The sequence below is a fragment of the Megalobrama amblycephala genome, linkage group LG24 (assembly GCF_018812025.1).
Source record: "Megalobrama amblycephala isolate DHTTF-2021 linkage group LG24, ASM1881202v1, whole genome shotgun sequence".
NCBI classification, from domain to species: Eukaryota; Metazoa; Chordata; class Actinopteri; order Cypriniformes; family Xenocyprididae; genus Megalobrama; species Megalobrama amblycephala.
This window is the reverse complement of record NC_063067.1, coordinates 1213918-1229959: the sequence shown is the minus strand read 5'-3', so window position 1 is coordinate 1229959 and position 16042 is coordinate 1213918. Positions and strand designations below refer to the sequence as shown.

General features: G+C 40.5%; 1 protein-coding gene across 6 annotated transcripts in view; it reads left to right on the top strand.

Moving 5' to 3' along the window:
• Positions 1 to 16042, top strand: part of LOC125260057 (alpha-2,8-sialyltransferase 8F-like) — a 39656-nt gene that overhangs the window by 10416 nt on the left and 13198 nt on the right. For 2 of the 6 annotated variants that reach the window (XM_048178197.1, XM_048178194.1), the window contains exons 3-6: positions 10910 to 10996; positions 11329 to 11473; positions 11763 to 11875; positions 11977 to 12054. In XM_048178197.1, the coding sequence (XP_048034154.1) occupies positions 10910 to 10996; positions 11329 to 11473; positions 11763 to 11875; positions 11977 to 12054 (423 nt within the window). Of the gene's footprint in view, positions 1 to 6317; positions 6454 to 10013; positions 10103 to 10527; positions 10609 to 10909; positions 10997 to 11328; positions 11474 to 11762; positions 11876 to 11976; positions 12055 to 16042 lie in introns of those variants that run through there. The other 4 variants (XM_048178193.1, XM_048178198.1, XM_048178195.1 and 1 more) reach the window with 4 other exon arrangements.

The following is a 16042-nucleotide window of genomic DNA, read 5'->3' as shown; positions in this document are numbered from 1 at the left end:
ATGGTGTCATCAACCACTTTTTAAGTGGGTAGGCAGAATCACCCAGCAGAATGCCACGATACTCCCCAGAATCAAATTTTTCAAAGATGTTTGATCTTCTTAGGATGAAACTGTCGTGCTTTGAACCTGGCCATCTCGCAACACAGTTTAAAAAACATAAACTCGGGTCACAGATGACTTGGGTGTTTAGTGAATGGAAGCCCTTCCTATTCACAAACACATTCTCATCTACTGTGGGTGCTTTTATCCTGATTTGTGTCCCATCAATGCAGCCAAGTACATCAGGGAAACTGGCAATGGCATGGAATTTTTGCCTGTTCGTATTTTGTGCGTTTATGCTTGGCATACACACGTAGTTGTTCATGTGGCGACACAAGGCAAGTGACACCCTGCGGATCACTCTACATACTGTAGATTTATGGATCTGTATGCAATCGCCTACTACATTTTGCATCGATCCAGTTGCAAAAAACCGTAAGGCGACACACACTTGAAGGCTTGGGGAGAGAGCGCCGTTTCTGTCTGTCTCGTGCTGAATATCAGACGCTATCAAGTCCGTTATCCGCATTATTCCCTCTCTTTTAAAGCGCAAACGAGCATATATGTTGACATCATCATAAATATCCAACGGATGATGTCTGTCTCGTAAAACTGGTCGACGAACTTGCGGCTCTTCATGATCAATTACGAGCTCATCGATGTGATCTAATCTGGGGTGAGTTTCCCGAAAGCATCGCTGGTGAACCATGGTCGTAAGTCCCATTGAACTCTATTGGTAACGACGGAACTTGCGACCATAGTTCGCTTTGGGAAACGTACCCCTGGCTGACATCTTATTCCGACCGTTATTCATGGACAGAGGCTTCCGTAAATATTTAGTTAGAACGTATAGTTACGTTTAAACTAAGTTTAATGGTGCAACGCAAAAATATTTAGTAGTGTGTAAGTTGTAACTTAGTGCCCATTTACGTCGAAACTAGGCTACGTTGTAACTTGCGCACAGCTGGTGCAACCGGCCCCAGAAGATCAGAGACTTTGAACTGCAGGTAGTTTCTCTGTGAATACTTCAAATGGTTAATCACTGTACAGTTTGTTAATAGTTAGACAGATTTCCACTGAAACCACAGGACCCACCGTCTCTTATTTGCTAAGGGGTGTGCCATATTCAGCTGGCAATATCTGTTGTTGCTGTGCAATCAGTTATTACAGAAAATTTTAAAAGAGCAAATTCTTTTGTGAATGCTTAACTAGTATGCCGAATAAAACAGATGCAGAAGATACAGCCCTGGAAAAGACATTGACTTGCTGGGCCACTCAAACAAACAACACTGTAAAAACGTCACACTCTTCATGAAGTCAAACTATAACAATGACTGTGAACATAAAACTCACACACCACTAACTAGCAGAACATGGTGACGGATGCTTTAATCCAGAAGTCTTTTTCCATCGATTGCTTTACATTGCTTTTTAAATTCAAGAGCCATTTGTGTATGTATTGGAGAAATCCATTTTAACTGTATAGTTGTATTTGCATGATTTTTGTGTCCTCCATTAACATGTGCAAATAATGACACCAGTGTTTACTCTTTGTTATCCATTATTTAAATGTAGTGTTCCATATATCATGACCTACAAGCTCTGGAGGCGAAGGACAGGAACCCAGAAGAAGCTCCAGCAGAAGAAATCAGGGTGGTGTTGATGGAGAGAGGAGTCAGGGAGGCAAGGATTCAGAGTACAGCCAGGATAAAAGCCCACTGCGAAGTCAGTGGAGGGAGGAGCCATGGTGGAATTTTGGCCAACGAAACCATGGAGATGATGGAAAGATACTTTGCTGATGGAGGAGGAGACCTAGATGGAGAGCTGATGGGACAACATGACAATGGCAGACAATGACAATGGCAGAGACGCAGCGACAAGGGTCTGAGATGGAGCCAGGGTGCCAGAAGACTGAGCCATAACCAGTGTGATGGGGACCAAGGTGGAGCCCAAAGGCGGAGCTGACAAGTTGGGAGAAGTAGGCTGGATAGAAACTCTGGAGACACAGGAGACTTAGAGCTGGACTGAACCTGTGGGGGTACAGGGGACTTAGAGCTGAGGGACAGGGGACTTAGAGCTGGGTAGGACCAATGGGGTGAGTCTCCTGTTACTTAAAGCTAGGTGGAATTAGTGGGAACACAGGAGACTTAGATCTGGGAGGAACCAGTGGGGGCAAAGGGGACTTAAATCTGGACGGAACCAGTGGGGGCAAAGGAGACTTAGATCTGGGTGGAACCAGTGGGGGCAAAGGAGACTTAGATCTAGGTGGAATCAGTGGGGGCAAAGGAAACTTGGATCTGGAAGGAACCAGTGGGGGAGACTTAGAGCTGAGGGACAGGGGACTTAGAGCTGGGCAGGACCAATGGGGGAACAGGAGACTTAAAGCTAGGTGGAATCAGTGGGGGCACAGGAGACTTGGATCTGGACAGAACCAGTGGGGGCACAGGAGACTTAGATCTGGACGGAACCAGTGGGGGCAAAGGAGACTTAGATCTGGATGGAACCAGTGGGGGCACAGGAGACTTAGATCTGGATGGAACCAGTGGGGGCACAGGAGACTTAGATCTGGACGGAACCAGTGGGGGCACAGGAGACTTAGATCTGGACGGAACCAGTGGGGGCACAGGAGACTTAGATCTGGACGGAACCAGTGGGGGCAAAGGAGACTTAGATCTGGATGGAACCAGTGGGGGCAAAGGAGACTTAGATCTGGACGGAACCAGTGGGCGCACAGGAGACTTAGATCTGGACGGAACCAGTGGGGCAAAGGAGACTTAGATCTGGATGGAACCAGTGGGGGCAAAGGAGACTTAGATCTGGACGGAACCAGTGGGGGCAAAGGAGAATTAGATCTGGACGGAACCAGTGGAGGCAAAGGAGACTTAGATCTGGACGGAACCAGCGGGGACACAGGAGACTTAGATCTGGACGGAACCACTGGGGGCACAGGAGACTTAGATCTGGGTGGATCCAGTGGGGGCAAAGGGGACTTGGAGCTGGGCAGGACCAATGGGGGAACAGGAGACTTAAAGCTAGGCGGAATCAGTGGGGGCATAGGAGACTTAGATCTAGGCGGAAACAGCGGGGGCACAGGAGACTTAGAGCTAGAGGGGGACCAGCGGTGATAAGAGAACCAAGAAAAAAATCCTCTTCCATTTCCTCAAAAATATTAGCAAAGGCCAGCTTCAGCTCAAACTCAGTAGTGGGAGTGTGGGCAGGGTCTTCTTCCATTCTCTCGTACTCCATGAGTAATCACACGTCCTGATCAGACAATACAACTTGCTTGGGCTCTGGGATGATCCTTGGCTCAGTCCTGACTGCTGGCACTGTGATTGTGGCAGGCTCTAGCCCTCCGTCTGCGGTGGGCTCTGGCATCATTCATCGGGGTGATGGCTGGCTGGGCTCTGGATTTTGTGATGTGATGATGAGTACGAGGTGGGGTTGGACAATGTCCACCCACAGAGCGAAGTTGGTGTACTCTTCTAAGCTCCAGTTGGTATTCCCCTTTGACATCAGGAAGGGGATATCCTTGTCCAGCCCACACCAACCTTCCATGAAGGTGTGATCATCATGTCGCACGGTGGCGGATTTTAACAAACTCCTCACACAGTCCTCCAAACTTCTGCCACCCTGGAAATTCAAAATAATTCCCCCTCTTAGTCCTTTGCAGCTTCTTACTGGGGCAACATTGATCGCTGCTACAGTTTATACATTTTGGTGGTGTGGTGTTCTGTCACAGATTAAGATGAAAAGGAAGGCAATGAGGAAGATAGCTTGAAAATAAGTGGGTTACACAAAAGGTTGTATTCCATTGATATACACAAATATATCTCGTTAACGCAAATAACACCAGACAAAGAACTGAACAAAACTGAGGGCATATATATATATATACACACAAAATACAGACAGATGTGTGCTAATCAATCATATAATGAAAAACCATGGTAACTGATAAATGGGAACATAGGAATGAGGAAACAGGAACCAAAGATAAACGTACTAAAAGTCCTTAAAAATAAAAACAATGCACATCAAATTAATAACTGTGACACAAATGCAGATCCCAACATTAATGTAACTTGGATGACACCACTTATGTTTAATATAGTTTAATTTTAAAAAATGGGAGAAGCACTTGTTTTGTGGAAAAAGTTTTCTCTTTCTCTTTCAGATTTAATTTGGCTCATGTTAATGACAGTGATGTTGGACTGAAGACGGATCTGGTAACCATCAACCCCACTCAGATTCAGAAAGAGTCAGTATCCACACACACTCCTCTTAGTCAGATTATTTTAAATTGTAATTATAAACGACATTTTATTATCATACTTGCAACACACCTATACAGGCATATTGTTTTTTGTTTTTTTTTCAATTGTGTTTTTTAGATGTTGTTTGTGTGTCTAAAGATACAACGACCTGGAAAAGAATCCGGATCCGTTTGTGGAGCGGGTCAGTGTGTACGGAAACGCCTCCCTCATTATTCCCGCCTTTGCCTACACATTCTGCACGTCACTGTCAATGAAAGCTCTCAAAGTCCTCCAGCCAATCAGACCTCAGCAGCCGGTGGTGTTCTACAGCCCTTATTACCTGCGGAAACTGGACCGTTTCTGGAAGGGGCGTGGCATACGGGAGGTCCGGCTCTCCTCAGGGTTTATTATGATCAGCACAGCGATGGAACTGTGTGAGCATGTGCACGTTTATGGATTCTGGCCATTCGACAGCGACCTGCAGGAGCGTCCGGTTCCGTATCATTATTACGACCAGCTGAAGCCGCACCCCTATATGCACAAGATGCCGGAGGAGTTTGTGCGGCTGCTGCAGCTCCACAGCCAGGGGGCGCTGACACTACACCTGCAGCCCTGTTCTTCACAGACACGCACTCAAGACTATGTCTGAAATCTCTTTGAAATGCAGTGATTTAACTGTGAACGCTGCATGTTACGAAATAAAAACACGATGCAGTTGCACGTTTTACGTTTTCAAAGGAGTTCGCAATCAATATGATACTGTTGATGAACTATGACAATGTTTACCTATGGTGTTTATATAATTCCTGCAAATTTGTCACATTTCTAAAAAGCACAGCTGTGTTGTTTACAGGGTTTACCAGGGTAATCGCTATATTTCTGCCGTTCTATAAGCGTCACCAACTGTTAGAGCGTGAAATTTCGTTTTCATTCAGCTGATGGATCATATTTATATAAATACATTTATAATCTTGACTCCCTTTCCTTACAAAAATGGCTTAATGTGAGATTTATTTTTAAATAAAACTATACAAAACTTTGTTTTTGTCAATCAGTATTATTTGAACTGTAAAGTTGTTTAAATTCATTGTTTGTACTGTCCTTTAATGGTTTCGATACCATAAACACCGCCTGTATGGTGATTTTTTGTAAATGTAAGCAACTAATTTAGACACGCAAACTGGGTGCCAGTGTAGTCAGACTTGCATGCTCGGCCAGATTCGCCTCGCATTAGTGCATCTTCGGATGCAGAGCCGCGCGGAAAGTTACAGAACTTCCCGTGCACACCGCCACTCGAAATGGGTTTGCATGCACTCAATGCACAATTCTGGCAACGCCGCGATGACCATTTTTGTCGCGCGCACCCAAGCGAATTTGCAGACGCGTCGAGTATAAAAATTAGGCTTCACTTGAAAGTTCCGGACGCGCGGATTCCTATTGAAATAACTTGATTTTGTCCGCGAAGTTTCGCAAAGCAACTGAATGACCGGACCTTAACTCACACTGAAACTTTTTCTGAGTTTCTGAGAACTTCATGTCTGATTTCTCCTCAGGCCGGCCACTATCACACGAGCAGATTTCACAAAAGAGATTGTAAATCTCAATGAGACTTCCTGGTTAAATAAAGGTAAAAAAAAAAAAAAAAAAAAAAAAAAAAAATGTAATATATGGATTAGTTAACTGGAACTGGAAACATAAGGGAAGTTTTAGATATTTCCACAGGAAAAATCATGCGCATATATGCCCAATAACCTAAACACGCCACTGCGTGTTTTTAGGGGTCCATAGAACTTATCAAAGCCACTTTTATTTTTGAGTATGATAAAATAATGTATTTCTATTTTCCTTCGAAAATTCTTTAAAAATAAAATTATAAAGTCACATTAAAACCATTTTGTACAATATGTAAAAACGAACAAAATCGCACAACACAAATTACAAATCAGCAAGTTTGAGAGGGGAGGAGTTGTGCGTGTGTGTGTGTGTGTGTGTGTGTGTGTGTGTGTATCGCCTTTAACCACTCAATCTCACACTCACACACTAGTGCAGGCGTGATGGCATTGGCGTCTCTCCAGTGGATCGTCAGGCTGCTGATGGTCCTGATCCTCTTTCAGGGTGTGTGTGTGATATTTTACTACACACCCAACACACACTCGTCCAGGTGAGCGCTTTTATCTCAATATTCATTGTGATTCAATAATCGCTATTTAAATTAAATTAAATCTGTGATTGGCACTCCCTTTCCAAGTCATCTCAGTGGCAAAAAGTGTCCCAATCGCCCTGAGTTCACCCTATAATAACTAATAAAGTCTTATACTAGTTTATAAGTGTTATTAAATAAGTTTTTTTAATGATATGCTTGCTGTCATGAAGTTGTTCAATTGGTTAAGAGACCCAATTCTGATTTTTTCCTCCCATGTGGCACAGATCGGATATGAGTCACGACCGTGTAAGCAGGATTCCGATATTCACAGATCGGTTTCAGGTCTCATTCATATGCGGAAATAAATCAGATATAAATCGGATACGTGCGTTTGCTCTGCCGTGTAAGCGATATTCCCCTGTAAATGCTACTCCTGCGTCATTGAAAAGTGAGGTTTTTTTAATAATTTCGCGGTACAGACGTACCTATAATAAACGGAACATCCCTAGTTGACTGGCAGAGTATTGTTTCATTTGTTTGTGTTAAATAAAAGGCGATCTGAAATGTGTTGCTCTTGAAATCACACTGAATGCTCGTTGCCGCTGTTGTCAGTGATGACGGCTCGTGCACAGATGCGCGCTTCAGCCCTACCTATTAGTTCCATTGAAACCACAAAATAAAACGCACACAAATTTGTACCTGCCCTTGATATTCAATCACTGGTGAACGCATTTGTTTTTAATGACTACAAAATCCTAGTATAGGACAGGGGTTTCGAATCCAGAAGCTGTGATGTTTAACAAATATCTAACCGAGTATTATTCAGCTCACACGCTTCCAGCGGAGCTGCGTACGTAGCCTATATTGTCGTGAAGAATTTGTATTATTTTGATGTAGGGATGTAACTATTGTATTAAAAGGGTTTCTATATAAATTCCATGTCAATATATGAAAGGACATGTAAGCACGTCGTCCAAAAAAATCGGATATGGTCAAAAGACCGAATCTGTGACTGTGCATTAAGACTTGCAGTGTACTAAATGTAACCAAAGAAATAAACGTGTATTGGTATTTAAATGTCATTTTTAGGTTGAAACATCATTATAATTTTAATCAGAATAGAAATGTTTTCGATTTGTTATGCTGTAGAGTAAAGTTGATCAGAACTGGACCAACGCTGATTCAGAGATAAGATTGTTTAGTTCGTGCACAGGTGTTTCACTCTCTAGCTGCTCTTCAAATAAATCTTTCGATTTGTTGTGAAAATATGACGTTTAAACATTTGCTGCGTTTCTGCATAAACTGTTCCACAAGTTTGATAATGTGCTAATTCGTGATACGCATTGTACACAATGTCAATGTTTGTAATATCTTAATATTTTAAATAGGTTTGGACATATTTGCTGTCTAGCTTTTTGTGACGATTAAAATGAGATTCTTACGTTTCTTGTTTATTAAATCGTAGCACTAAATTATCATGTGTTAGTTTTCAGATGGAATAAAGATTATTGGCACGAAACGGAAGTTGCGAAAGTGTATATCCAAGTGAAATGGCATTTGGAACAAGGAAAAAGTGTACACAGTTGTTCACTAGCGGTTTATTTTACAGTGAGCATTGTTCAGCATCAGTGATATAGTTTTGCTGTAATACACATATAGACTTGTTCCTGAATCAACAGATCAAAAAAATTCACGGGAGATTTAGGGTTACTGGTTTCATTGACATGAAATGTTTACCCTTGAGAACAATGTTGTACATCCTGTTTTTCAAGAACTGCTCCACCCTTTAAAAAGACCCAAATACGGGTTGTAGTTCTGTAGTTTTAAAACAATGCAATGCAATAAAATGATGATTGAGAGACAAACAAATAAACCTTCCTCAAAAGCCTGATGATCATATTTGATGCTCATTATTTTTCTTAAAAAAAACGACGATGGATAATCAATCATTACTAACAATATAAAAGCTATTCTAACGTTTACGTAATAAAAATCTGTAAAGATTTCACAGCAAAAAGTGTGATCGAAGCAAGCTGAAGTTGGACGTTCATCCAATAATCACAATAAGCTTTGTTACTTTTGAAACAAAGTCTAGACTTTCGAATTATATTTATATATCGATTTTTACCACGAAATTTTACAATAAATGTCGTTTTGGCGATCTTTAATGTGTGGTGACAGATAGTGCCTCAGTTTTGTAGGTGAACCGATCGTCACTAATTGGCGCGAAATAAACATGAATCATCAGGACTGTTGAAAGACACAGATCAACTTTACTGAAATGAATCATGTCTCATGTAATCGATCAAACAGTGTTTCAACCGCAGAAAGACATCAATAAAACAGCTTTAATTCACCTCAGAAAAGCCATTCAGTGACCATAAATAGTGATATCTTCATTAATGTGTTTGAATAAATATCATGTAAAGATATTACAGCCATCTATAAAAACAATTAAAAAAAATTATATACATAGCCTGTATCAAAATCTTATGTTATATCAAATGCCTCAATACAATGCTAGCATGCAAAATCAGAGCAATTACTGTATGTAAATGGGGAGGCGGAATCACAGTGTTGCAGCAAGTGGACAATACATTTTCATAGGCTACATGACATCACTGCTGGTGGGAGGGGCCAACTCATGTTTTGCGGGTGTCCTTGCACATGCACAATGTTGCCCATTGCTTTCAGTTGAAAGTACTTAAAACTGGTTGCTAAATGTCGCTAGATGACGTCATACTGGCGAGTCCACTGATCTATATTAATATATAGATCAGTGGGAGAGTCACGGAATCTAGAAAAGGTTTGTCCAAGAAGTTGTCGCCAGGCCTATGAAAAAAGTGTCAAAAGGGGTGAGGAAGTCGCTAAATCTAGTGACAAAATCGCTAAATTGGCAGCACTGTCCTCGTGCGGTACGCCAACTGCTTTTACTTGCTAAACAAAGTCTAAACAATCAACCGATAACAGAAGGCGTTTCTGACATTAATTTCTTACATACTTTCTTATTTTATTGTCATATTCAACAAATGAGACAGATATGTTCGTATTGTCATCATGTGAAGTGCAGTTGGTAAAGTTAAACAAAATGTTATTTATTTGTTTGCTTTTTTTGGTGTACATACTGTAACTGCATATTTGTGAGGGTATGTTAATGTATGTAAAAAATCATATTAAGTCCATTTAAAGGGAAAATACATTGGTTTAATATAATATAGTTACGTTTGATTTTAAGGAAAACATAATTGTAATAATTCAGAAAGAAACAATTTGGTTACATCCAAAAAACATGATTACAAACAGCTGCATTATGCTGCGTTCACGTCACCTCGTATTTACCGGATTCTTGAAATGACAACACGTGACGTTATATTCGGAGCTGTTCACGTCCTTTTGGTCTTTGGACAGGGAATTATGCGTTTCCGTGGCACCACTATCAACGCCTAAATGAATATACAGCGGTCAGGTGGTACAGCGGCCACGTGGTACATGTGGGAGCTTTCAGAAAACTCCCAGCTTACAAGCTGTAATTACGAGCTCTACGAGGACGTGAATGCTTTTTACAAGCTAGAATCTGCAACTACAGGAATTACGAGGCCGCGTGAACGCACCTTTAATGTCATAATTTCACCGCTATCTCACAACCAATTCGTACGGATTTTTTGAGGTAGCTAATTTGTACGAATTCATACGATTTGTCTAAACCCCATGACGGGTAGTTTTAGGGGCGGGGTTAGTGGTAGGCCGCTCGGGCGAATTCATAAGAATTTGGCAACTTGTAAAATAGGCTACTTACCATTTAGAAAAAAACATACGAATTCGTACGAGTAAGGTCGAATTAGCCACCTTGTAAAATACTTATGATTTAGCAAAAAATGTACGAATTCGTACGTTTTTTTGCTAAATCGTAAGTGGAATTTTGAGGTGGAGTTAGCCACCTTGCAAAAAACGTACGAATTAATTGCCGTGAGATCGGGTTGAATAATGTGGAAGTTTGCCATGTGATTCAAATACGTTCAACTGTATAGAGGCTTTAGAAATTCACATATCAAATATGAAATAGTAAGCTTTATAAGGTTGTTTTTCTTTCAGAGATGGGATGACAGACACGCTACAGCAGCTGCACTGTGCAAAACTCAGAAGCAAGTTTTCCGTCATCAAACCAGCCAAAAGGTGTGTGAGAATGAGGATCAGCCAGTGTTAGGTTATATTTCAGGACTGACCACGTACAGTAAGCGATTTCTGAAAAACACTGTTGATATTTGAAATCAACACCCAAGCAACTGATCAACTTTGTTTTTTCTCCCATTTTTGAGGCAGGACTATTGTACAAACATGATATTTTTTCAGCACACACACAGAACAGACATCTAATATTCACAAAATAGTTTTAGGTGTTGATTTAAATTTTCAACAGCGTTTCTCAGAAATCACTTTCCGCAACTTTGAATAAATGCTTATGTTTCCCTCTCAGTATAGAACTCAAGAGTTTCACGCAGGATCTTTCAGATTTCATGAGCTGCCCGTATAAATCAAACCAAACTGAGCGTGAGCTAAACAGGTTTGTGTCTCTAATCTCTTTACATTCACGCTTATGCGTTTGACAGGCACTTTTTTTTACATTTTGATGAATTGCCTGGGGATTGTACTGATTGTCTTGGTGCAATAATCTGCTATTTGAGCGACAGAAACAACTTGTATGTTCAGTTGCACATTCCTTTAGGGTCTTTATTGTATGTCCATGAGAAGAGAAGTTGTTGAGCAAGTCCCATTGTCATGTGAAACCTAGAGATCTCATTGAATATAGTTTGTTCTGACTGTGTGTTTGTGATGCAGATTGAGTATTTTTACTTCAGATCCTCAAACTCTTCTCTCTCTCTCTGTTCATGACAGATTCAGGCTGCAGTTTTGTTGTAATGCCACAGAATCATTCATCATCACCAAACGCAACACAGCCGTCAATCAAACCATCCCATATGAAACAAGCACAACAAAAACATACAAAATGACTGCAGCACTTCACAGTATGCTTCCCGAGGTGTGTGTGGTTCTGGTAAATATGAGGACAAAATACGATGGCAAAAGATTGGGAAATCCTTGTCCTTGTGGGGACATTCTTGGTCAACAGCTTATAAATCATGTTTTTAAAAAATGTACAAATGTAAAAAGTTTTCTGTGATGGGTAGATTTAGGGTTAAGGGAGAGAATATACAGTTTGTACAGTATAAAAATCATCATGTCAATGGAATGTCCTCATAATGATAGAAATATATGTGTGTGTGTGTGTGTGTGTGTGTGTGTGTGTGTGTGTGTGTGTGTGTGTGCAGGACATCCCCTGGTCCGGTCGGCGTCTGGGTCGGTGTGCTGTGGTCGGCAGTGGTGGGATTTTGAAAAACAGCAGCTGTGGACGTGAGATTGACAGCGCAGACTTCGTCATACGGTAAACACATCCCATCATTCCTTGCTCCCTCACTGACCACAACACATCCGTCTGGATTCATCCATCCTTCCTGTTAATATGATGTTTTCTCTCTCTTTCAGGTTTAATTTGGCAGCGGTTAATGACAGTGATGTTGGGATGAAGACGGATCTGATAACAGTCAACCCCAGCCAGATTCGGTCAGTGTTTTTCTTTTTAAGGATGGGGAGTCTGAAGAGAGTAGAAACTATTATTGTGTATTTCTGGTCTAATGCCAGCAATAGAGTTTGCTGTAACTGTTCATAGCTATTTCTGCTCATTTGTAAGCATTTAAAACAAGTACGTTAATAGTTATGTTTTCGAAGATAAATAGCGTTGTGTAAACTAGTTTCATGATATTGCACAGTTTAATCGTATCACATTAAAGGGTTATTTCACCAAAAAAATTAAATTTTGTCATTTACTCACCCTCATGTTGTTCCAAACCTGTAAGACTTTTGTTCATTTTCGGAACATGCCTTCAAACAACGTTTGAGCTTCTGCAAGAACCAATGAGGTTCATTGTCGTGCTACGCAGCATGTTTGAGCTTCTCAAAGGCATATGGATTAGTTTTACATTCTCTTAATGAACTTTTTGATGCGTCAAAGCGGTAGTTGCGTGGACTGTCAATGGAGGCACAGAAATCTTTCAGATCTCCATATTTCATCTTTTTATTTTATTCATTTTTTTTAATAATTCATTACTATTGGTCACCCTTTACTTCTGTTTGAAGGTCTTGCAAATGTTTAACCAACGAAAAGTCATACTGTAGCGAGTATGTTTAATATACGTTTTTTTCCAACACACTGACAATATACTATCACAGATACAAGCGATCACAGATGCAAGCTTTGTTTCTGAATGTGCTAAGATATGCTGTCAATTTGATAAACTTGTAAACCCAGCCAGTATAATCACAATGAAAGCATTCAAACTGCAATAGCCTATTTAACATATAACTGCAAAGCGTCCAATGTGTAAACAATACGATTTACACACTAAATGGAGCATAAACTCTGGCACAACCTGTACTTTTTTAAATGCTCAAGACATTTTTTGCTTGATATTTGCATAAAAGTCAAGAACTGCAACCTTTTGACACACTTGAGCTGCTCTCAGTGGCTTCGTCTGAAAGCTTAAAAATGCTGCTTTTGGAGGCTGCATTCCAAGGTAACAAGGCATCAATAAAAAAAGATAAAAAAAAGATTAAAAAAAAAAAAGGCATCTGAAAGTTGCGGTTGGTGGCCAGTTTGTGTGCAAATGCACATTTTTGACCAATGTTTTCCACTTGGTGTAATTTCTAGCAAGAAATTAGCCTACTATTGTAGTATTAGTAATATTAGTAATATAGTATTATAGTAATATTTGCTTAGTTATCACCCAAGCTCCATTTTGCTGTAAATCATTAAGCTGTTGCGCTGTCTCAGAAGTCTGTCCAAAATCAGTTTCACTTATAGGATTGTCAGAAGGGGGGAAATCGGTCCAAAATCGCCCCAAATATCTTGTAGTGTGTGGCCGACGTAAAGCGCAACCACTATTTTACTATTACTAGTTAATCTGTGGTGGAAAATGGAACTGCAGCGCAATAATTGAGAGCCATTGGGGCAGATTTCAGGCTGCCTAAGGCCGGGTTCACACCGCAAGCGGCAGCAGAGCAGAAGCAGCGCGTATTTTTTCGGCGTCCATGTTAACAGATGAGAGCGTTCGTTCACACCGCACGCAGAGGCTGCGCGGCAGCGCGGAGCAGGAGCAGAGCAGAAGCTTTTCGGCGCTGGGTCTATTTTTGCTGCGCTGCTAACGCTCAATTAAAGTGAAAGTACACCTTTGATGGACAAAATAAATATGATTTCACACAAAAAGTGCTCAAAATGCACAGAATAAGCATATCTAGTGTGTTTTAACAAGAATTGAAGTAGAAGTATTTATAGAAGATTTACTCATTTAAACTTGTTTTTAATTATTCAGTTTGGGTTAAAGTATGGTATATTATAGAAAACTAAACTATAGCCAGAAAATATGATATATAAACATTATTTTAGTTATTACACAGACAGCAATTTAGGCTCTTGCATACCCAAATCAAACCCGAGTTTGCTGTCTTGTAAACATGTTCATGCGTCAGATGATGTAAAACACAAAGCTTACCTCCCTCATTCGTGTGCAGCAATGGATGACACGAGGCTTTTATTTATTTATTTTTTATTTATTTTACGTTTATATGTGAGTGTTGTACACCTTGCATTTTAACAAACTTTCAAGACTATCAAGTTTAACAATGACCAATTATAAAAACAAATAGCTGTCTTTGTAAAGAAATGCTCACTTTATATGTAGCTTCGAGCCGCTGCTGTGACGCTGTTCAAACGCTTCCAGTGTGAATACTCGCGTGTCTCTGCAGCTGCGGTTCACGCTCACGCGCTGCTAACGCGCTGCTTCTGCTCTGCTGCCGCTTGCGTTGTGAACCCAGCCTAACTTTTCACGTCACTTTATGTAAGCCTCGTTACAAAACAAGGCGATATACATCTGCTTCAGCTATGTATGAGTCTGCATCAGGTCAGTAACTAGTTGGCATGTCTGTTCTTCCTATGTGGAGAAGCGTATCAAATTAATGAAAATATAAATCCTTTAGTTTAAGTGTGCTCAGTATCCTAGTTCTGCAAAAATAGACATTCTTTTCCTCACGGGAATTCCTGAGGCAATAAACACAACATTAAGGCAATTCCTAAGATAGCATTTTATTCATGTGTTGTGCTAATCAACATTAGAGCGCCACTCAGGCTGAATAAAGCAAGAACATTAAGCCTCTGACAAAAGTATGTCTGCATGTGTTCAGGAATTTATATTAGAATAAAGCTTACAAAATGTTTAACATAATCTAGCGCTGAGATGGTCACGCTACTGATAATAACATATGATATGCAGACCGCAGTCTTAACGGTCGACGGTGACGTCACGTGCACACCCTCTATTGGCTAAGATCTGAAATGTCTGGATCGCTGGTTGATCTTCATTCTCACGCACCTTTTGGCCGGATTGATAACAGAAAACTCACGTCGGAGTTTTGCGCAGTGCAGCTGCTGAAGCATCTCTGTCATTGCATTTCTGAAAGAAAAAAAAGAAAATTTTCTTGTGCATTGAATCAGAGCCTTTATCTCACACACACACATACACCGATCAGGCATTATGACCACATTCCTAATTGTGTTGGTCCCAAAACAGCCCTGACCCGTCGAGGCATATATCTAACAGGTGCCGTGATGAAGAGATAAGCAGTGTTATTCACTTCACCTGTCAGTGCTCATAATTTAATGCCTGTATTTCCATCTAAAAGGATACTAAATCATCTGGTCAGCAGGGCGATTTACACTAACAGCAAGTTCCTAATTGAAGTTAAGTTGACTCTGGAATACGTCCATGTGTAAATTATAGCAATAATGCTCAACATCTGTTCAGTAAATGCTGTAAAAGTAAACTACAGCATTGATGGTGGCGAATATCCGTGTTTACTTAGAAATACACTGGAAATGCAAAGTATGAAGTTCATCTCCAGTTCTTCTTAACAGAAAAACTAACACAAAGGATGTGATGTATATCGGTCCCAAGAAGTGTAAGGACACCTAAATCACACCTGAAAATGTCTGAAGGTCATTTGAAGAGTTGACTGTAGAAATATAAGCAAAGAATAAGTTTATTTTGTCTAAAATGCCAAAGGTGTGTGACAGTCTATTGACTTGTGCATAGACGCCGGTTTCTGCCGGTGGGTGCCCAGTGCCCCACATCAATTACATCCATATTATAGATAAATCCGCACTTCTATTTCGTATTCCCTAATGGTCTCGTGGTAGTATTTTTTGTAAATAGAGTCAGAAGTTCAGCCGTGCTCTACTTTTCTGTGGTTCGAATCTGCCCTCATATATATTTTTTTCTCATTAAGTTCAAATAAGTTCATTATATCAAGAGCAGGGAAATGTTTGTGTGCATTTTGTTAGTGATTTCCCTGGAAAGTAGAGTCAGGCGATAGATTGACACGCATGTCTGAAGACTAAACACAACGTTTCTCAGCATGATTTAAAAAACAACACGTTTCAACGCTAGGTTGTTTAACTCAAATTAACGTCAACTGGATGTTTCATTTGCATTATATCCGT